The sequence below is a fragment of the Aotus nancymaae genome, unplaced genomic scaffold (genome assembly GCF_030222135.1).
Source record: "Aotus nancymaae isolate 86718 unplaced genomic scaffold, 86718_ANA_hifiasm-v0.15.2.pri h1tg000057l, whole genome shotgun sequence".
In the NCBI taxonomy this organism is placed as follows: domain Eukaryota; kingdom Metazoa; phylum Chordata; class Mammalia; order Primates; family Aotidae; genus Aotus; species Aotus nancymaae.
The window spans coordinates 64147934-64171575 of NW_026988471.1; the positions used below are offsets into that span (position 1 = coordinate 64147934).

The 23642-nt window shown below is 45.5% G+C and overlaps 1 protein-coding gene across 2 annotated transcripts in view; it reads right to left on the reverse strand.

The window, feature by feature from the left end:
- Window positions 1-593: 593 nt before the first annotated feature.
- Window positions 594-23642, reverse strand: part of SPRED2 (sprouty related EVH1 domain containing 2) — a 124063-nt gene continuing 101014 nt past the window's right edge. For both annotated transcript variants that reach the window (XM_021672880.2, XM_012477249.3), the window contains exons 5-6: window positions 6491-6640; window positions 594-3905 (exon numbers count right to left, since the gene is read on the reverse strand). In XM_021672880.2, the coding sequence (XP_021528555.1) occupies window positions 3237-3905; window positions 6491-6640 (819 nt within the window). In that variant the 3' untranslated portion in view covers window positions 594-3236. The remainder of the gene's footprint in view (window positions 3906-6490; window positions 6641-23642) is intronic.

Consider the following 23642-nt stretch of genomic DNA (forward strand, 5'->3'; position numbering starts at 1 on the left):
CAGGACCCCTCCTATATATCTCCTTTTAAGGGCCCTGCTCCTTTCTCTAGAGAAACTTTTCTCTGTGACCCTCAAAAGACCTCATACTTTATTTCCTCCTGGGGATTGTCACTGTAGCTTTGGAGCATCCAAAGAGTCCATTTGGAAAGGAAAGGGGGCCAAAGAGAGCTGCTCCGAGGAGACCAACCATCTTGCAGTGTTTTCTGCGAGAAATTGTCCTCCAAACTCCACACACACACAAGCACACATATCCCTGAGGTTTAGCAGGGATCAGTGGAAAACAACTTAGAGGAAGTACAGCTGTTCCCTCTGAGGAGCGCTTGTGGGGGAAGCCAGGCCTAAGAAGAGGGGGTGTTCCTGGGCGGCGACCTGCAGCCTTCCTTTCACTGAGGCATCCGAGCCCAAGGAGCTGCAGTCTCCCCTTGGGAATACGACATAATCATAGGAGGAAAGGGCCTTGGAAAAACAGACCGGTGTCTACATGTCCTTCGGCACAGGAAGCCCTGTCCCATCCTGTATGCGGGAACTCCAAGATCTGCCAACACTCTAGCATCACCCCATCTCCAGCCAGACAAATACCCCAAAGCCAGCGATCTGATAGGATGTGTTTATATTTACACCATACATTTTAAAACAATGGCTACATTGGTCATACATATTAGAAACCATAAAAAAAAGTTAAGAACTAAAATGTACATCATACACTTGTATATATATTTTTTACACAGAGGTAAAAAGGCTTATTATAAAAAAATCAATACAACAGGGTTTTTAGTATACAGGTAAAGAATGAATTATGCTTCAGGCACTTTAATTTGTTAATGTGAGCAAATAGCTTGGGGGGTCGGGGAGGCTTCTGGACAGAAAATGTTTTGGTTAATGTTTTGTTACCACAGATACAAAAATAAAATCTGAATAATTTCTCTCAAATGATTGACGTCAGTATGGCAAAGCTGACTGGGAAAATACTACACACTGTTCAGCTGCAGTGTGGCAATTAGAGAGACGCATTTACATAAATGTCCCCATGGCTGTCTTTGTGCCCTTAACCGATGCCTTCACAAACCAAAAAGTATACGTGGAGTAAGATTTGCTAGCATAACTCTTAAAAGGGTGGAAAAGGACAAGGGGTTCAGAACAGAGAAACAGATTAATAACTAGAGGTGACAAAAAACGGCTGGACTATGTATGTTCTTATTGAAATAAATAGGGGCACTCGAACTGAGGTCTAAGGAAACAAACATTAGTGTTGTGCTTTGTAGAGAGGAGATACTAGAGAAAGACCCCGAGGAGATGCCTCCGGGTGGGGGAAGGTGGCCTCTCAACAGCACTGGAGGCTGGCTGAAGGTTTTCTAGATGTTCTCCAGGCATGGATGAGGTTCTCTTCTCTTTCATCAATCCAGATGGACAGCTCTCTGCTCCTTCCAAACTGGAAAGCCTAAACCAGTTACTCCAACGAATGAAGACGTCTACTAACTGACTCATAAGCACACTGGGTATTTACACCGGTAATCTACTAAAGGAATGCGACGAGCTTGCGGTCGAGCTGGAAACAGCCCCATTAGGGTGAGCACAGCTAGCACTTTCCCAATATGATTGGCAGACTGGAAAAAAGTCCCTTTCCTTGAAGACTGGTGTCCTGTGTGCAATAAAGAAGGAGTGGGGAAAGGGAGGAGCGGGGAGCAGGCCATGTCTTCTGCTGGCCGTTACCACAGAAAGGTTGTGGCGGGAAGAACAGCCGGTGTTCACAAGCCCGTTCCCGGTGCTCTCCATGGGGTTTTGATTGTACTATGCTAGGTACAGGTAACCACTCTTCACTCTTCTTCTTTCTTCCATAAGAAGATTTGGTTAATCCTTGCAACATATTAGAAAAATACTCTTTTCCAGCTAATTAGAAGCCTCCTCCGTGGCGAGGTGACAGGCAGAACCAGTTGGCTGACCTAACCACCTATGCACCCAAAGTGGCAAGTCTGGGTTTGGAGTTGCAGGAGAAAGACACTTAGGCATTGGAAGGGTTTTTACATATGGCCTTGCTTTTTCCCAAGTATAAATGAGGAATTTGGTGATGTGAAATTGAGTCCAAAATGAAAACAAAAATAGAAACCCATGAAAGAAATGCAACCCACCACTCTTGAAATTTATGACATTTAAAAATCCCGTCTCCCTGTTAATATAAAATAGCCAGGGGTTGGGGGAAAGCGCCCTATGGTTTTACTCACTACAACCTTAGTGTTTCTCAGTTGGAACTTGTACGTGGGAACACTGGTTTGTGTTGGAGGAAACTATTTGGTTTGCAAAATAACAAGCAAAATTTCTTACTTCATTAGTGTCCTATTCTAATATTGCTAAATTTTTAGAAGTGGTGGCAACACAATTTAAAAAATGTTCTACTTTAGGGGTAACTGGGGAGGCTCATAGAAACCTGAAATCCCCTTTCTAGCCCTGGTCCAAGAGGATGCAATGCAGTTTAAGGAATTTTCCTGATTCTCACAAGTTAATCTGAAGTTAAGGCTCAATTCTCAGTCTATTACGGGTGAAATGTTTTGCATCAGTGGATCATTTCAACAGATTTTTGGGGGGCAGAAAAGGATGATGGGCTAAAGATAGAAACTGCAGCTTACATGGGAAATTTGGCTTTAGAAAAGTTAAAGCAATATTGTTTTGTGGTACAAGTTTGTTAACTAGCTCACCTCCTATACATAATAACTGACTGCAGGCTGAGATACTTCTGTTGGGTTTCATCATCCTCACATCCCATTTCCGCAGAACCAGATGCTTGCTAGCGACAGGCAAGGTGAACCAAGAGAAAGAGAGTCTTTGACGCTCTTGGAAAAATCAACTATAAAACCCACCGAAAATCAGCAGTTCCAACTGCAGACTCCTTTGAACTGGAAGAGGCGGGGGAGGAGGAAACAGGAAATCAACACATGGATGAGACAGTTAGCTTGGTTACAGATTGTTAATAGTACAGGAGTCTGTGGCGAAGGTTCCTTCCTCAGAACACTGTGCGAGCGTGTGTGTATGGGTGTGGCTGCTGCAGTGTGGGCGGCGGGGGGAGTGGAGAGTCTACCCGGCAGCGTCCCCGGCTGGAATGGTGCCTCAAGGTACCCGGGAGCTGGGAGGCCTCTTGCTCTCCTTGCTCCTTGGAGTGGAAGGGAGCGGGGGAGAAGATGAGAGTATGTAAGAGACGAGTTCCCCTGTGGCTGCGGATGGAGGGAGAAGGGAGGGAAACTGAGTCACGCGGCCGCTTTGTGCTTCCCGCCACAGCACCTGCACATCACTCCGCAGTGGTAGCAGGCCCGAAGGGGCAGGTAACAGCACATACAGGGGGCCAGGAAAGACAAGGCAATAAGAGCCATCCACCGGAGGCAAAACTTCTCGTCGCTAGTATCGCACGAGCAAGGGTCTGTATAGTCTCCCTCGGGGTCCGACATACAGTGATAGAGCATGCTGTCCGCGCACCACATGCAGCTCACCCGGCGGATGCAAGTTCTCACGGAGTCGGGCGCGTCCTGGCAGTGGCCCCTGCGGTTCTCCTCGTGGTTGAACATGTCCCTGCAGTACACGCACCGCGAGCGCTCCCCGTCCTCCTTCCGCCGCCGCGACTTGCCCCGGGAGGGCTGAGTCTTGATCACACCGCCCCCACGGCCTTTGGGGTCCTCGCCGAGGCCAAAGTCTGAGGAGTCCACGTAGGGGTAGTTGTAGTCATGCTTGGGGACCTCGCCCTTGGCGAAGCGCACGTAGGAGGAGTCCGCGTCCTCCGAGGGGTCCGGGTACTTGCCCCTGACGGGTGCGTGGCGGTAATCCTCGTACCCCGTCATCCAGATCTTCTCCCGGGGGTTGATGCGCACGATCTCCTCCTCGTCGTCTGGGAAGCTCACCTGGCGGTAAGGCCTTGGCATCGGCTGTTCCATGAGAGAGGAGACATTATTTTATAGCAGTGGCCAAAAACAAACAAACAAACAAACCCCACCTTCTCCCTCCCCAGCCCTCCAAAATGCACCTTTCTCGAAAACTCCACCAGGGCATTCCATGAAAAAAGACCGCTTCTGAAATTATTGAATATCATGTTGTCCAGTCAAAGACTTATTTCCAATAGAGTCTCAATCCATTATTGGGCCAGGAAATCAGTTTTGTGGGTTGAGACCAGCAGTATTTCGCCTTTCAGGGGACGCAGTGCCATATAGGCGGGGAGTGTGCATATGGCAAGGGCGCAGTGTGATGCATTCTCGGGAGCCCGACACACTCAGATCAAGAGGCAGAATAGGACCTGTGTCCCAGAGTATCTTCCACCTACCTCAGGGACCTCCCAGCCCCAGTGTGAGGGCTACATTGATTTCTAAGGCTTGCATTAGTTTTGTCTGCTTTTGTACAGTATGTTCTCTTTTCTAAGATTGGCTTTAAAAAAAAATTGAAATAGAGAAAGGACACTGGAGTGCAATACATGTTATGAGGTAAGTCCTGCTTTACGAAACTTCATTATCCATGTATATAATATGTCCACAAAGGATCACAATATGAGATGCGTTTCTCCCTGTGGGTCTCTCTTTCAAAAGACAGGGGACACTAGGGAACACAAGGCTTACCTTGTCATCTGATTGGGAAGATAAGATGCAGACAGGAGAAAGAGTGAAGGCTCCAGAAACTGACTGCCTGAAGTTTGACTTCTGCCAGGATCTCACAAACAGTGAGAGGCCAGACCCTGAGCCACACCTTCTATAAACCTACAGATCTAAACTGCATTCTCCTTCAGGGTGGAAGAGGCTTTTCTCTGCAGTTAGTCCTGCTATGGTCTGCAACCCTGCCTTGTCCAGAGCAGCAGACACTGAATAAATATTTATTAAATACATGTATATAACCCTGGCTCACTCAGGGCCTCTCAGTGGAGGCAGAGAATTGAGACTTCTTGCTTTCTTTTCTCTCCTTTTTTTTTTGAGACAGAGTTTCACTCTTATTGCCTAGGCTGGAGTGCAATGGCAGGATCTTGGCTCACCGCAACCTCCGTCTCCCAGGTTCAAGTGATTCCTCTGCCTCAGCCTCCCAAGTAGCTGGGATTACAGGCATGCACCACCACATCTGGCTAATTTTGTATTTTTAGTAGAGACAGGGTTTCTCCATGTTGGTCAGGCTGGTCTTGAACTACCGACCTCAGGTGATCCACCCACCTCGGCCTCCCAAAGTGCTAGGATTATGGGCATGAGCCACCGCATCCGGCCGCAGAGACTTCTTGTTTTCAAAGTCCTTTGGGCATGAAGGTTTTTCAGGGGCTGAGGAACATGGCTCTGGAGTGACCCACTGCAGTCAAATGCTGACATTTTCTAGCTAGTACCTAAGACTCAGGTTCCCTTTCTGTCAAACTGCATAGGACTGTTGTGAGAATGGAGAAATAATCTACACAGCTCACAGCCTCGCTCACAGGATGCACTTGATACCTGTCGCCATGACTGTCATTATCATATTGTGACAGACATTATAACCCATCACTTCCCACCAGAGGGCAGGACCATGTCCCACACGTTTTGCCTTAATTTCCGTCAAATTCTTGGTATCAGAGTTGTCTACATTTTGAAATTCTTGGTATCACAGTGGCCTACATTTTTGAAAATCATGATTCAGAAGGATTTCAAAACAAATCTCGGAAGCTGACACAGGCTTTATCAATTATTTTGCACAGTAAGGAAAGTAAAAAAGTTAATTTTCATCTACTGTTACCATAATGTGATTTTTAAATAGGACATTTTAATGCCAAAATATTTGGAAGCACAACATAAAATAATTTTTTAAAAAAGAGTCAAATAAATCTAGCTTTATGTTAAAAAAAAAAAAAGAAACAAAAACGCTCATGCCTCTTTTTTCTCATTTCAAAGCAGCCTAGTGGCCACAGCACCCCCACAGGCACCAGTCCATGCTCCATGATTTGGGAACATGCTCTGCAAAGCAGCCACTTGGTAAATATTTGTTGAATTACTGAATTCCAAGCTCCAGCTCCATCCACCTGCGCAAGACTGGACCTGTAGCCTGTGAGGCCGGCGGCTCAAGCCAAGTGTGCAGCACTCTTTGGTCCTGATTATGGCTCTGGGCTTTCACACAAACCCGGGAGGCCCTTTGGACAGAGGAATGCAAGAGGCAGTGTAACGCCCTGGGTGAGGCTTGGATTTGAATCTCATTCCATCAGGTACTCTGTGTCTTTAAGCCTCAGCTTCCTCATCTATAACCTGGGGAGGCTGATGACTTGCCTTGTGGGGCAGTTTCTGAAGATTAAACCACATAAAGCATATAAAGGGTCTGGCAAGGTGTCTGGCACATAGAAAACAGTGGGTGAGGCTGAGGTACCACCACCAATGCCACCTTCAATATGAAGTGGGGGTAAAAGCAGGGGAGCAGGAGAGGCCTGCAGTCATGGAATTTGGCAGAATAGGAGGGGAAAGAGGCCGTTCCGGAATCAGAGGCACCACCCTGAAGCCCTAAGAGGAACAGGGGTGCTGCTCACCTGATCGAGGTGATAGTGGTCCGTGGGGTATGGGTCGTGGAGGTGGCCCAAGGTATAAATCCTCCGGTGCTCACAGGATGTGGGAGAGGAGATTGTCCGAGTAGGTTGTTCTCTCTTCTGAGAGGAATTAGAAGAACTGTCTGTAGCTGTCTGTGTAGAGGGAGGTAACCAAGAGTCAATTTAAAAACAACAAAAACCCTGCGTGCCAAACCCTAACATGCACTGTTCAAATACTAGCTGTTCCCCCATTGTGGCATCTTGCTGGTCTTCCCAAAATCTTGAGTTTGTCTTGGCTACAACAGGAGGACCCCTGAATGGCCAGACTGTCTAAACACAATGTGGCTGGCTCAATAGGCAGAGAAACCCAGTCACCAGACCCTGGAAAGGTGAGTTTTTCTTAAATGTGGGACTAGTGACCAGGTGCTGGGGGAAAAGGCTAGATACACCAGGCTCCCCCTAGTTTGATGAAGAATGGTTACCCTGGCCAGGCGTGGTGGCTCATGCCTGTAATCCCAGCACTTTGGGAGGTGTTCAAGACCAGCCTGGTCAACATGGCGAAACCCTGTCTCTACTGAAAATATAAAAATTAGCCAGGCATGGTGACAGGCGCCTGTATTCCCAGCTACTCGGGAGGCTGAGGCAGGAGAATTGTTTGAACCCAGGAAGCAGAGGCTGCAGAGCTGAGATTGAGCCGCTGTACTCCAGCCTGGGTGACAGAGCAAAACTCCATCTTAAAAAAGAAAAGAAAAAAAGAAAAGAAAGAAATCGTTACCCCATTTGTGACCCTGGTTGTGAGGTACTATGGCAAGCAAAGAAGATGCAGATAGGCAAAAATAAAACCTACATGTTTATATGGGGGGGAATCCCTGCCTGGGAGAGTCTCAGAGGCAAGGATACTGCCTGGGTATGTTGAGTACTAGATTTCCAGGAAGAAATTTTGTATCTTTGGGGTCGGGAGCAAGCCTTGGAGGTCACTTTAAACTAGAAGTGAGATGGATGACTGCATAGAAAAACAAAGCCACCTCTGTGAAGGGTGAGTTAACAGCGTTTTGCCCAGGAGAGATGACAAGTTAAGATTAGAGTCTCTGTAACCATGTCTTTGGAAGATGATTAGCTATCAGTGCAAACTGTACAAGCCAATCCCACAGGCATCCAGTATACCACCTGATATGGTTTGGCTGTGTCCCCACCCAAATCTCATCATGTATTTGTGGGAGGGACCTGCTGGGAGGTAACTGAATCACTTGCCAAGTCTTTCCTGTGCTGTTCTCATGATACAAGTAAGTCTCATGAGATCTGATGGTTTTAAAAAGAGGAGTTTCTCCGTACAAGCTCTCTTTTTGCTTGCTGCCATCCATGTTAAGATGTGACTTGCTCCTCCTTGCCTTCCGCCATGATTGTGAGGCTTCCCCAGCCATGCGGAACTGTAAGCCCAATAAAATCTCTTTCTTTTATAAATTGCCTAGACTCCAGTATGTCTTTATCAGCAGCGTGAAAACAGACTAATACACCACCTAAGCGCTTCATGATCCCACCTGAGACATGATGGAGCAGGCCAGGTGACCCAAGGTGGTGGTCATACTCCACAACCCTCTGGACCCAGGGAACATCCTTGTTAGATGTAGCTGGGAACCATCTTTAAAACCAGGAGACCCAGAATCCCTACCCTTCCTTCTGCTTGCTTAGAATGACATATCCCTCCACCATTCCCCAACTAAACAGATGAAAAGGCTTTTCCTGATCTCTAGATGTTCTCTTTCTGGCATATCTACAGGAATTTTCCCTTGATTACTATTTCTCACTCATATATTCCCCTCATCTCATTTGCTTATCTTTTTTTAAAAAAATTTATTTATGCAGTTGAGACAGGATCTTACTTTGTCACCCAAGCTGGAGTGCTGTGGCCTGAACACAGCTCAAGTGATCCTCCTGCTTTAGCCTCCTGAGTACCTGGGACTATAGGTGTGCACCACCAGCCCTGGCTAGTTTTTATATTTTTTGTAGAGATGGGGTTCTTGCCAAGTTGCCCAGGCTGGTCTTGAACTCTTGAGCTGAAGTGATCCTCCTGCCTTGGCATCCCAATGTGCTGGGATTCCTGGCATCAGCCACTGTACTTGGACTTATCTATCTTTTCCTTTTACATGTTTTTCTTAGCTATCATAAATCATTTTAGGGAAAAGATAAAAACAAACAGACTCATAAAAAAAAGTTCTTTTTATCCTCTTCCCATTTATAAAGTAAAATATACTCAGAAAAACAGCACTACAAGAATTTAGGAAAAAGACATCCATATTTCCGTTATGCAACACAGACACTGTTAAGTTTTTAAACCTTGGTCCATGTATGCAGCATCCCTCTGGGGACCCAACCCTCCTGGATTTTTCTCTACTTGGTTTTGGTCTTGCCATGCATGGCTGATGCCTGCTTCTGATCCCCCAAGCCATGGTGACTGATTTCAATGGGAACACACGGTGCTCTCTGAAGCAATATAGAGAGACTTTTGACAGGGAGGTCAGAAAAGCAGCTGTCTCCATTTCTGTAATCAAGATCTAAGGGTCCTATAAGCCTGGAATCCTGGCACTGGTGTGGGGAAAGGACTTGCCTGAGGATGAGAGCAAGAGAAGCTACCCTTAGACTCCTTTGAGCTTCTGGATCCAGCCAAGCCTGAATCCTGACCCACTCTACGATGTCCCAATGATGACACCAATTTTCTTTTGTAACTTAAGCCAGAATACACTGGGTTTGTCACTTGGGTGCACTTTCCCTTCGCTTTGGATTCCTTCCCATGGCAGCAGTCCCACAGGCACCACACTCCTGGCTTCTCTCTGCCCCTTACTCCTCAGGTGGGTGGAGTAGTAAGGTTCCCTCCTCTTCCCCACAAACAACTCTTCTTGGTGTCATATGTGTGAGTGCTTATGGTGTGCCAGGCCCTGAGCTACATGTGGACATGGTTCCTCAACACAGCCAGCAGGTCACAGGTAAAATACCACACCCATGTCACATATTGGCACTAAGGGACTCTGAGAGGTGGGGAACCCAGGCCATGATGGCACAGAGTCACTGGCAGAGCTGGGGCTGAAATGCAGCCTCCCTGACCACAAAGCCCAGGGCGATTTCTAATAGGTCTCCCACACTGCTGCCTCTCATACCCAGGTAAGCCCACTTCTAACTCCTATGCTGACAGGTATTTTGTTGATATTAACACAAAACACAACTTCTCCAAGTCACAAGGTACACCCTGCTGTACACAAACCCAGGAGATGAGGAGATGATGTCTCACAGTACAAAGGTTACTAAAGACCTCAATAAACACATCTCAAATGAGTAATCAGGGCCCGCCAGTGTGATTCAAATCTCAAGAGTTAAATTCTTATCCAACAGCCACGTTACAGTCATCTATTAGGTTAGACGTTACCCTTGTACTGGACATCGTAATAAGCTCTCAGCACTTAGTTCTCAGAAACCCAGTTAACACATCATGGTCACCACTGTGTTAGTCATCTGTTCACCCTAACCCAGCCTATTTTCTGTGACCCACGTTTGAGTTAACAATGTGAAGAAAGTCCTTCTGAGAAATGAGGCACATCTGGCTTTTCCTAGGACTCGTTAGTCGATCAGAAACGCTACCTTCCGATATTCCCATCCCACCTCCCCAACCCTCTCTCCCTGTGCAGCCTCTCTGCACAGTCCAGCACAAAGCTCCCTAGACATTTGTCAGAGGATGTGAGACTGAGAAGCACCTTATCCAATGAGGAATTTCTACAGCGAAGCAAGAAGGCCAGAAGACCTTGAGAAGCACAACCACAGTCTACTGCCTCCTGAGGGCAGAGCTGAGGGTGCGTCCTAGCTCAGCCTATATGCAGCCTTCCAGGCCCAGTTGTTCAGGGTCATGTGAACTCCAGAAAGGAGAGCATGCAAAGAGAGGCTCCATTGGAAGCAGAGGCTTATTTCAGATTGATACTCTCAGACGAATCTTACAAAGCAGCTAGTATGACCTACAAACAAAAGGAATGTACTACCAGGGCATCTACAAAAAAGGTAAGGGGGAAAAACATCTCCCTTTACCCTCATGTACCTCTGAACTGGCTCTCCTCTAACTCTGCCCTGGTTTCCATGGGCTGCTTTTCTGCAGCCCACCCGAGGTATGCACATACCTAATATGCAAACAAGATTCTTAAACATCTCTTTGTTATTTCTGTGCACAAGCTACTGACACCTACCAACCTACCAATCAGAGAGCTGTCACCTTCAAATGAAAGAGTCGGCAATCACATGCTCCTGACTGTATTTCCACTCGCCTTGCTCTCCAGTGGGCGTCTCTGAACTGTTAGGGCTTTGAGGAACAAAAGCAGAGGTCCTCTGTGACTACTCTGTGCTTGGGGACTTCAGGCTTCTAAGAGGCATGGCTGCAGCATCCTGAGAGAGCAGGTCAGAGTGGCGTTTAATGTCTCCTGCCGTGGACAGTGAGGCTGGGCATTGCCATCTGGGCACGGCTGACACTGGAAGGTTTCATGCACGATGATGCAGCAAGCACAGACCTGGCCACCTGCAAATGTACCCTCTAAAATCACTCTTGCCTCTGGGTTTGACTCTGACTCAATGTCAATGCCTGTTACTAAAAAGATGTCCAGCTGGGTGCAGCCGCTCATGCCTGTAATCCCAGCGCTTTGGGAGGCCAAGGCAGCAGGATTGCTTGAAGCCAAGAGTTCAAGACCAGCCTGGGCAACAAATCAAAACCCTGTCTCAAAAAAAAGATGTCCAATTAAGAAGTGTGCAACCTAATATGAGGCACTGAACAACAGAAATACAGGGGCATATTATAATGCTAAAAACAACAGAGTCTTAGCTCAAAGACTAGATTTGACTCATTCTCTGCTAATTATAAGATGATTTTGGTCAAGCTAATCTCTAACTCCAGTTTTTACATCTGTAAAATGGGGCCAAAATCTTCCTTGGGTTTATTGCAAAAATAAAATGTGATTTAAAATTTCTGTTTTATTTTATTATATAAAATAGAATTTTATATATTATTAAAAAATTGGCTAATTTTTTGTATTTTTAGTAGACAGGTTTCGCCATGTTGGCCAGGCTGGTCTTCCACTCCTGACCTCAGGTGATCCACCTGCCTTGGCCTCCCAAAGTGCTGGGATTACAGGTGTGAGGCACCGCCCCCAACCTGATGGGATTTACTAATATTTTATTTAGCCATGTTACATCTAAGCCTGGACAACGTGATGAAATATCATCTCTATAAAAAATACAAAACATTAGCTGGGTGTGGTGGCACATGCTTATGTTCTCAGCTACCTGGGAGGCTGAGGTGGGAAGATCGCTTGAGCTTGGAGGCAGAGGTTGCAGTGAGCTGAAATTGCGCCATTGCACTCCAGCCTGAGGCAGAGATAAGGCCTGGTCTAAAAAAAAAAAAAGGTACATCTAGATTGGTGAGTTTGCTTTCTATTTTTCTCTATTTGAGCTATCCTTGTCTAGTTTTGTGTCAAGGCTATGCTTATCTTACAAATGGAGCTGGGCAGTTTTCTACCTTTTTCTATACTTTGGAACAATATCTATAACATGGGAATTTTGTTTTTTAACCACCCAAGTTTGGTTTCTTTTTTAAGGGGTAGACCTTTGAGTACACTGACAAATTTTTCTTTTTCTTTTCTTTCTTTCTTTTTTGAGACAGATTCTTGCTCTGTCACCCAAGCTGGAGTGCAGTGGCGTGATCTTGGCTCACTGCAACCTCTGCCTCCTGGATTCCAGCAGTTCTCTGGCTTCAGCCTCCCAAGTAGCTGAGACTACAGGTGCATCCTGCTACCACACCTGCCATTTTTTTGTTTTTTTTTTTTTTTGTATTTTTAGTAAAGATTGGGTTTTATGTTGGGCAGGCTGGTTCTGAACTCCTGACCTTCACTGATTCGTCCATCTCGGCCTCCCAAAGTGCTGGGATTATAGGCGTGAGCACTGTGTCTGGCCCACTGTCACATTTTTCTATGGTTACTGTAAAAACCCACATACTTTGAGTAGCAAATAACAAGCTCTGTGTGACCTGGTTTCTAAAGCCCTCTAATAGGGCAGTGAGCTGAGACAAGCCTTTGATGAGGAAGAACCCAGAAAGAAGAGAGTAAGAAAACAGAAGGGAAGGGGGTGAAAGCAGGTGTCAGAGGATACAGAAATGAAAGTGGGTACTGCCAACATTAAAAAAAAAACAAGAAATAGGGACAGGGCTGGCCTGTCCAAATCCTCTCTGGTAGTGTAAAAAAAAAAAAAAAATCCATCCCTTCCCAGAGGGTTTTTGGGTTTGGGCTGGGTGCTTTGTGGGATGTGGGCTCAGACACAGAATGTGACCGTGTTGCTGGGAAATGCCATGTGGTGCAGGCAGAGGCAAGGCCAGGTGGGCAGTCCTCACACACCAGCGGGCATGGGGCTCAGAGCACTGGTCAGGGTCATATGGCTTCCCAGAGGAGTGTGCCTGAGAGGGTTATGGTATTCTAGATGGGTAGACAAGAGGAAGAAAAGGGGGCTCAAGTTTATCAGTGAACATTTGATCAACATCAAAAAAGAGCAGGCTTCCAGTGACTGGATTCTACAGACACAGGCTGTACTTATTTTGAGAATTCAGATATTTCCCATAACTCTCTAGAGTATGACAACAAATGAGAGCAACTCTATGCAGCTTCAAAAGTTGAGACAGAATTTTAAAAAATAATAATTGGACCTTAATGTTATGATAACTCAACAATAAATCAAAATCTGAGTGCAAAAGGCACTGGGGCGAAGCTGCCTGGGAATGGACTGGCAGTTTCCCCAAGGTCAGTGCTGCCTGGTTTGGGTGGGAATTGGTCTGAATGGAGAAAGAAGACTAATAGCAACACCTGAGGTTAAACCTGAGCCAGCTCCCTCCTACTGTATAAGCCTTTTTTTGGACAATATGATCTCTTATTTTTGGAAGCTTGGCTACTCTTCCCTCTCTTATGGAGGAACCTTGAGTTTTACTGGGAAGCAAGTGCAGTGGCTGACATGCCTTGGGTCCAAGAACGAGCCTTCTTCATGCAGAAGGCCACCTCTCTGACCAAGGGAAGCTCAGAGGAAGGGAAAGAACCACCAGGCCAGACCAGCTGAGGAGACGGGTTGCTTAAATTGTCCATTCTGGGATGGAAGTTTGGCTGCTGACCAAGGGCTTTTTGGGGCCATTCAGGATGAGCCGGACAGATTTCAACGTTCACATTTCGCAAGTCTTTTCAGTACTATGCGCATCCCTTCAAGTCCCCTGGGGTATCCTGTTAAATCTTTGCTTTCCAAAAGAGGGTAGGGGCAGAGGACAAGGAGGCAGCAGTTGGCAAAAAGTGCTATGGGAAAGAAAAGATGTGCCCAGGGCTGTTTTCTCAAGGACATTTGGCATTATTATCAAGGTGCACCTGGTTCACAGCCTTCTCAAGTAGGATGCTTCCATCCAGTACATGGGTGAGACTAGGAGAGGGCTGGCAATGCACAATTCCTCCTTCTTCTTAGGGATGGAGATAAAAGGGGCAAATCCTCCTCTAGAGAGGCAGGGAAACAAGTACAGCCATTTCATCACCCCTATGTTCCCAAGAACACAAGTGCTGATGGCAGAAATCACAAGGTGCAAACAACCAAGCCCTCTCTGACCAGCCTGTTTGGGATATCAACGAGCCCACATGTTTTGAATAGGGCCATAGAAAACAACATTAAGAAATTGCTTAAGGAGCTAGATTGACCCCATCATCCAGGAATCATGTAGCACTGCTAAGCAAAAATAACACTACTTTGAAAACCTCAATTTCAGGCCAGGCCAGACACCTTGAACAAATTAACTTTTGGGGGCCTCAGTTTTCTCATGTATAAAATGAGGGAGTTGCACTAGATGATTTCCAAGATCTGTTTGAGCCCAAGCAATTTCATGTGAACGCTTCTCACCTGCTCCTAAGAACATTATAGGTTAGAGGAGTTTGACTAAGCCTGTTGTTTAGCTGATTCAAGAACCACAGGATTAGGCCAGGTGTAGTGGCTCATGCCTGTAATCCCAGCACTTTGGGAGACCAAGGCGGGCAGATCACCTGAGGTCAGGAGTTCAAAACCAGCCTGGTCAACATGGTGAAACCCTGTCTCTACTAAAAATACAAAAATTAGCTGAGTGTGGTGGCGGGCACCTGTAATCCCAGCTACTCAGTAGGCTGAGGCAGGAGAATCACTTGAACCCGGGAGGGGGAGGTTGCAGTGAGCCGAGATCGAGCCACTGCACTCCAGCCTGGGTGACATACCAAGACTCTGTCTCAAAAAAACAAAAGAGCTACAGAATTAATTTAGTTTGATTAAGTAGAATTTCTGCCTTGTCTGCAGATGCTGCTGCTCTTTTGAATTTTTGAAGGTAGCTAACTAGTAGTTATGGACCACATTTGCATTATTTTTGCTGCAGTTTACCACCAAAATATATCTCAATAGCTGATGTAACCAAGGCAATATTCTTCCTTTTGCAAGGGATTCCCATTTTACATATAAGTATTTACAACTCCTAAATATATCCAGTCCTTTCTTAACCTCAGCCTGAGAGTGTCTCTCTCAGAAGGCTACTGGCTCAAACTGAATTGAGTTCCAAGAGTTTCCCTGCAGTGTCTACTAGGGCTGAGAAACCTATGACCAGTCCTTGGCAAACAGGAAGCCTGCCATTTTGTCAACAGGTCGTTGGGAACAGGTAGCTCCGGCTCATCTGTCCTGAGGGCCTACATTGGTTCCAGGTGTTCTCTTTCAAAGAGGCAAGCAGATCAGGAAGTAGGCCAGACTTGTGTTCTTTCACAATCCCAGCTAGCAGGCAGTTTAAGAGGCAGCTGCTGTCGGCTGCCGGGGGTGGAGGAGGGGGAGGAGATCTGGGGAGAGATGACTCTGACTCTATCCTTGACTTTAGGACATTATCCTCTCTCTAGGACCTAGAGGATTCTTTCATTGTGAAATTAACAACAAAAGCAATTAAAAAAGAAAGAAAGAAAGAAAGAAATGGGGTCTCACTATAGCCCTAGCTGGTCTCAAACTCCTGGGCTCAAGCAGTCTTCCCACCTCGGACTCCCAAAGTGCTGGGATTATAGGCGTGAGCCACTGAGCCAGGCCAACAAAAACAATTTTTTAAAAAAGTTTTGTTTCTTAAAAAAAAAAAAAATTTTTTTTTGAGTTAGGGTCTTCCTGTGTTGCCCAGGCTGGAGTACGGTGGTACAATCACAGCTCAATGCAGCCTTGACCTCTCAGGCTCAAGAGATCCTCCCACCTCAGCCTCCTAAGTAGCTGGGACCACAGGAGCAAATCACCATGCCTGGAAAAAATTTTATGTAGAGACAGGACAGGGTCTCTGTATGTTGCCCAGGCTGGTCTCAAACTCCTGGTCTCAAGCGATCCTCCTGCCTCACTTGGACTCCCAAAGTGCTGGGATTACAGGTGTGAGCCACCACGCTCAGGCTCCAAATTTTAAAATTAGATGATATTTTGATATGAAAGAAAAGGACTCTGATAAACCTAGAGTTGAGTTTCACTGAAAGGACTGAGGGGTTGGGAGCAGGAAGGCTAGGTTTCAGGTAACCATGAATATATACTCTGTATGAATTAGTAAAATGGAAATAAAAGTGTCTCACTGTCCACAGCTTAAAAAGATGAGATGATATATATGTAAATGAAGCAAGACACAAGTGGCAGGCCTTGCAAAATGCCTTGGGGCTTCCTTAAACTGAGAGCATTCCAAAGCTTTTATTTAGATCCTTAGACATGCAATTCATTTAGCCACTATAGGTATTACATGTTGATAAAAAGATCCTCTTCTTACAGTAATATGTGAGCCTGACAGTTACTGTCATTTAGAAGATAAAGGAGTCCCCATACATCTTCTGAGTCCTTCTTCTGATACCCCACCCCGTGTTGGGTCTCAATCATCAGTAGTTATGGGATGCACTGCTCCCTGGGGTCAACTAAAACGTGGAGGGCTGCCCTCCCAAAACATTTTTGCTTATCTTAATCAACCACCACAGATCAGTTTCACTAGACAAACTCTGCAGAAGTAATTTATATTTTCAAACTATTTTCTCTTTTACTTTTCACCCCTCCCCTCCTCTGCCCCAATCCTTAATTCCAAAGGTAAAGACATGAGAAAATATTTTGGATCAACTGATCTTCTAAAATGAGACTGGGGCTTTCAAGCAGGGACAGGCCTCCAGCGAAGAGATGGCTGAGGTCTTAAGCCAATGTACCAGTTTAAATGCATATCATTTAGGCAGCTTTTCTGCAATAAAAGGAATCTGGTATACTGACAATAAAAAATGTGCTGAAACTTATTTGGATAACTATTTCATTTGCTTAAGCTTCTCTGAAAGGCAGCAAGCAGTTTATGGGCTTGCATTCCAGGAGAGCAGAATGTAGAACTGAGGACAAGTCACTTCATCTCATTAAGCTGTGGTGGCTTTGTCTGCAAATGGAAGTGTTGACCTGTACTCACAGCGTGGCGGTGAGGACCAAATGCAGTCATGTATACCAGAGTGCAGTGCAAAGTGCCAGGGACAGTAATGGTTCCACATCACTGTCCCTTTCCTTCCCCTCCTCTTGGGCCAGTGAATGGAGACTCAAAGGAAATATGCCCATCCCCAAAAGGTTTTGAGTCCAAAGCACAGCTAACTAAAAGCAGAATCCAGTTTAGAATGTAGGCCTCTCTTCAGACTCCAAACTCCATAAACACAGGGATCATACACCACCTCACCTACAAGACAACACTCCTTAGAAAGCCAGTAAATGGACCCCATTCGTCACAAAACTGGTAGATCTGCCTTCAGCTTTAATGTTTGTTGGGGATGGAGTAGGTAGGAAAAAACCCTTCAAGAAAAGGACGATGCTGTATTCTGTACTCTTTTGCTTCTGTAAATGAAACCTTGATAAGTACAAAATTCAACAAATTCATTTTTCCACTTAAGAATGAAGAGAAGCTTAACTTCCAAATACCAAAAGCCCATCTAGGGCAAAACAAACATTGTCTTGGCGCTTTGGTTTTAACTGTGTGCTCTATCCATGCCTTAGACAACACCTGAGGTGGATGGGAGGGGGCAGGGATGTCATTAGACAACTGCTCTGAATAGCCAGAAAGTCAAAAATGCAGCTTGTAATAAACAGGATGTCAAGGGTTCAAGTGTAGGGCATAAGGAACGGCCAAGCTTTCCAGCTGGGATAAAACATGGCTAGAAGCTGAGGCTGCTGCAAAGGACAGGGCATTGTTTTCCTAAGAGGAGGAGTATTGTCTACCTGAAGAAGTAAGGTATAATGAAATACAAAACATAACATGGCCAGCAGTGGTGGCTCATACCTGTAATCCCTGCCCTTTGGGAGGCCTAGGTGGGTGGATCGCCTGAGGTCAGGAGTTCAGGACTAGCCTGACCAACATGGTGAAACCCCATCTCTACGAAAAATACAAAAATTAGCTGGGTGTGGTGGTGGGCACCTGTAATCCCAGCTACTTGAGAGGCAGAAGCAGGAGAATCGCTTGAACCCAGGAGGCAGAGGTTGCAGTGACCTGAGATTGTGCCATTGTGTTCCTGCCTGGGCGACAAGACTGAAAGTCTGTCTCAAAAAAACAAAAACAAAACAACAACAACAAAAAACATAACCCAAATACCAGCCCCTTTCAACTGGATTCTGGGAAAGCATTAAACGCCACACAAAATGCTGTTGAATGAGTCTTCTCAATTCTGCAAAGAATGATACACAGTTGATACCATTCTAAGTACACAGGAGAGAAGTTAATTAATTATATATGATGGATGCCTGATGGTGCCAGGGCTTAATTAGGAATCCCGGTTGAGATGGGCTGCCCAAATCCAGACACAATACTTTGGTGGCAGTAGCAACTTAGAAGGGGGAAAGAAAAATAAAAATCTTATATATGGTAGGCTTTCCATGGTCATGCTTTGAATTGTTATTTTGGGGACTTGGGCAATAGGTTCGCTAGAAGCCCAAACATCACCATTATGCAATATATACATGTAACAAACCTGCACATGTATCTATAATACACCCTGAATCTAATAAAATAACAAAAAAAAAAAAGGAAAAGAAGAGAAAAAGCTACCAGGCCTGGTGGCTCATGCCTGTAATCCCAGCACTTTGGGAGGCTGAGATGGCTGGATCGCTTGAGCCCAGGAGTATAAGACCAGCCTGGGAAACGTGACAAAACCTTGTCTCTATTAAAAATACAAAAAATTAGTCGGGTGTGGTGGTGGCATGCGCCTGTAGTCCCATCTACTTGGGAGGCTGAAGTGGGAGAATCACCTGAGCCCAGGAAGTTGAAGCTGCAGTGAGCTGTGATTGCGCCACTGCACTCCAGTCTAGGCGATGAGAGTGAGACTCTGTATCAAAACAAACAAACAAACAACTATACAGTTATTAGCCCAGGAAGAGAAAAACAGCAGTGATGAACTGGAAAGGTTGGGAGATAGTGCTGGCTGCTCTGCCACCATGAACTAGCTGTAAGATCTTAGGCAAGACACCCATCTGACTCTGAGCTGCTTCTGCAACTGTGTCTGTAAAATGAGGCAAATCCTCTTTAAATGCTAGAAAGAAGGCTGGATCAGATGAACTTACAATCCCTTCCAATTGCAAGATCTGTAACTCTAAGCACTTGGTACAGCTACTGCTACCCTTGCCTCGCAGCAAGCCAAACACTTCCAGCTAACTCTCGTCACACCCTAAGTTTAATGTGTCATTATTTACTGGGTAGATGTCCTATTTCCCAACATGAGGCCAAGAAACCAGTGGTGGTCACTGAGGAGCGCCCAGGGCCATAGAATACTACCTCTGCTGAGTCTCTGGAATCTATCTAAACCCTCAGATGGGGGAAATCAGGATGGCTGGAACTTGGGTGTCTCTCCTCACTCCTTTTTCTCTCTTGGCAACCCTTCCACGAAAACCCCCTCTCATTTTTCTTTTCTTTTTAAAAAATCAAAGCAATACATATATGCTGTTTAATGAATCAAACAGTAGCCCCATATTTATAGCCCTCCCCATCTCAGCTTCTCACCCCCAGAGAATTTCATTTTCAATTCTTGTATGGCTCTTTCTTCTGGTATTTCTCTCCATTTTCAAAATGTTATAGTTTTGTTTTCTGATTTTCAGATATAGGTATTATTTGAGGGCTTTTTATTACTTGGCTATTTTATACACCCACCAGTATCTTCCTATAAAGCAAATATTTCCCTAATCCCCCAGACTCAGGGCCATCATCCGGCCACTCAGCATAATGACAGCTGAAGTAACAACGCTTGATACAGACTCCAGATGAGCCGGCTCTCCAAGTACGAATATGCTGCAGCCTCATTCTCCCAAGATCACTTAAGAAATTCTCCTTGTCCATCTGAAGATGCTAATAAAATTTAGAAACGATTTTAGAATCCTGCAGCAGTAAATAAACCACCAGGTTTTAATGGACCAAATCCTACCCACAGGAATTTAGAAATTTGTTCATTAAATGATCGGAAAGCCTAAAGCCTCTCCAGTTCTCTACAATCAGCTAATTTTTCTCTACTCCTATGCTCCATCCCCAATTACTTCGTTGCCCAGCTCCAAACCCCCTCACCCTGTCCCCAACTGCAGGGCTCTGGGAGGAAGCTCGTCCTAAGCTGGTGAGCAAACCAGCTCAGCTTATCCACAGAGCTAAATATGTCATAGCTCAAGTTTACCTGGGCCTCCTCAAGTCTCCCCAGCTCTGGAGTGAAAAAAAAGCCGTCTGGAAGAGGCACCGACAAGTGTGTGCTAACTCTTAGCAATGCCAGAAACTCTCCAACACAGAATGCTAAAACTTTTTGTTCTTGTTGTTTTATATTATTTGCATTATTCAATTTGTAAGTTTGTGCTAAATGGTTCAGACGTGGGAAAGCTATGATGTAGCCATATTTAATGCCAGGTACGCCCTTGGCTCTTAGGTGTTTGTGCTCAACTGGATTCACCATTACAATTGAGGTCCCCCATGGAGTACAGGGGCTGAGAAGGGACCCTGCTGCAAGGGAGAGACTTGATGGGAGGGCAAGAAGATGTCTGAGCACGCTTATCATGAGTGATGGCGCTGTGGGCTCAGATCCTAACTGTGGACTGAACCGAGACACAGCTAAAAGAAACAACACAAACCCAAGAATCCCTCAAAATCACCCACCTTTAAATAGTCCCTGAGGATAACAATAAGGCAAATAAATAAAATATGAAAACCTATGATTATTATATACTGTACCTATCCATTCATCCAGCCCATTTCATTTTACCCATTTATTGAGCATCTACAGAGCAAAGTTTTGGTGGATTGCAGAGACTACCGTGACGAATGACTTGCCTATAATCTAATTAGGTAAAGATTCATATGTCCAGTAAATAAATTATGAAAGGAAAAGAGAAAGGGCAGGCTTTCAAGTGACAAGAGAGGAATACAGTACCAAGTGCTCTGGGATTTTAAAAGAGAAAGAACAATCATAATTGGTTAAGAAGAAATATAAGAAAACACGAAGGGAATAAAGAGCCTAAAACTCAGCCAGGCGTGGTGGCTCACACCTGTAATCCCAGTACTTTGGAAGGCCAAGGCAGGCAGATCACGAGGTCAGGAGATCGAGACCATCTTGGTGAAACTCCGTCTCTACTAAAAATACAAAAAATTAGCTGGGCACGGTAGTGGGCACCTGTACTCCCAGCTACTCAGGAGGCTGAGGCCGGAGAATGGCTTGAACCCAGGAGGCAGAGGTTGCAGTGAGCTGAGATCATGCCACTGCACTCCAGCCTGGGTGACAGAGTGAGACTCTGTCTCAGGAAAAAAAACAAACAAAAAGTGCCCAAAACTCAGAAGGAAACTCCAGCAGGAAAGATGTGATCATGTACCAAGCTGGGGTCAGTGAGAGGGAAAGGAGCGGCATGGGAAGACTGAAGAGGCAGTGGTGCAGGCAACAGGCCGCAGAGCATTTGCTTCCGAGGAACGCAACATGGTTTGGGCATCCTGAGGGATAACCGTGAGAGCTGGGACAGTGTGAGCAGAGACCGCCACTTTGTGAGCATCCAAGTCCAAGTAGCCACCCTACTGGGCAGCTGGGGGTACTTCTTCCTCTGGACTTTGTTAATGTAGAATACTAAGGAGTGCTTATGCTCTTGTGCATCGATATCCTGTTTTCCTCCTCACCCCCAGGAATTTCCTGAAACATAGGGAAACCTCTGGTTCCAGCAGCAGAAACAGAAAAGCTACACACCTGGTTCCTCATGTTACACTAAAGGTTTTCCCACACACATGCTGCTCCCTCAGAAAATTATCATTCTGATCCATCATACGTTGTAGGAGGGTCTTATCCTCATTTATATCCTTATTATGATAAATGAGTTCCAAGTTTTAAATATCTGTCTTACCAGTAAGTTTTAGAATACAACCACACTTTGGGAAGCTGTGGAGCAGACTACATGAGAGTGAAAGCAGTCTCATGTCCCTGCTCCAGGTTCCAGACATTTCATTATCTCAGGACAGAAAATCTAAAGGCATGGAGCTCATAAATGAATAAGGATCTTGTTTGTAAGCCTCGATGACCCATTTTCCCATGGAGTGTGTTCCTAAGAGTCAATGGCCTAATGACTGGGCTTTTCTAGGGAAAGGAGGTACTGTAGGTCCTTGTTTGTAAATAAATGGAAGGAAGGCAATTGATCACATACACCAGGGCCTACACGAAATACCATAAATTAAGTGGTGCTCTTTCTCCAGTGAGTTTGCAAGTGCCTAGAAGCAGCAGGGCTGCTTCTGAACTTCCTTCCAGGCATTTGGTGTTAGCCTAGAGCAGCACATGGATCCCCTGTGGATTAAAGGACAAAACCAGGAGGGATGCTGGCTTCCATCATCCCTTTCCCTTTCGCCCTCTCCTGAGTCTATAAATCACTTCTGGCAGGTAGCTGGGAAGCAGCTGCGAATGACAGGTTTGCTCTGGAGCACAGGAAGCCACCTTTTAACCCGCCTGCTGTTGTTTGTCTCTCAAAACGTGACAAAGGAACAGATGTAAGCAACATGCCAACTGTTGAGAGGATCTGCTCGGAGCACTGTAGGAAGCCTGTTTGGAGCCACATCACACCAGCCAATCCAAGGAAGAACAACTGAGTTCATTTCCTGAAACCCCCTCTGCACACTCTTGTTCAAGTCAGGTTGGGTCGGCAGTGCTCAGGCTACGCCACGCACACCCCTGCTTCCACCATTGCCCCTATGGCTCCCAGGTCTCAAAGCCCCCTACTGAGCCCCATTCGAATGCAACTGAGAGGTTCAGTCCAGCCTCGCCTCCAGCGAGGACTTCTTTGATCCCATGCCTCTCCCTCATCTCTCAACCAGACTACTTTTCACAGTCTGTAAGCCTCTCATGGGTCAACTTCATTTCTGCAAACCATCTTGTGATCTCCAACTTTTTGAGGGTTGGAGCCATGGCTTACATATCTTTGTATTCCCAAAGAAATGGTTTTTCAAATCACCAGTTGCAAACCATGAGTGCAATGGGAAACAAGTATAATGGGTTGCACCCAATATACTAAAATATAAAATTGAAACTAGCTTACACAAGTCACTCCTGGGACAACTGGGGAACTATGAAGTGAATATTAGATGACATTATGAAATTCTTATTAATTTTCTAAGGGATAGTAATTGTGGTGTGTTTATGCAGGAAAATGCCTTATTTCTTTTAAAAATTATTTTTATTAGGCTTTATTTTTTGGAGTAGTTTTAGTTTCACAGCAAAACTGAGTGGAAAGTAGAGATTTCCCCTATCCCCACACATGCACAGTCCTCTACTATCAACATCCCCACCACGGTGGTACATTTGTGACAATCGATGAAATACACTGACACATCACTGTCACCCAAAGGCTACAGTTTACATCAGGATTCAGGTGTCATACATTCTGTAGATTTGGACAAATGCAGAATGACATGCATCTGCCATTATAGTAACATACAGAGTAGTATCACTGCCCTGAAATTCCTTTGTGAACTTAAGGAGATACACGCTAAAGTATAAGAGGTAACTTGCTTTCAAATGGATCAGCAACAAAAATATTTGTTTGTGTATAAGCACACATACTTGCACAGATCAAGCAACTGTGCCCAAATGTTCAACTGCTG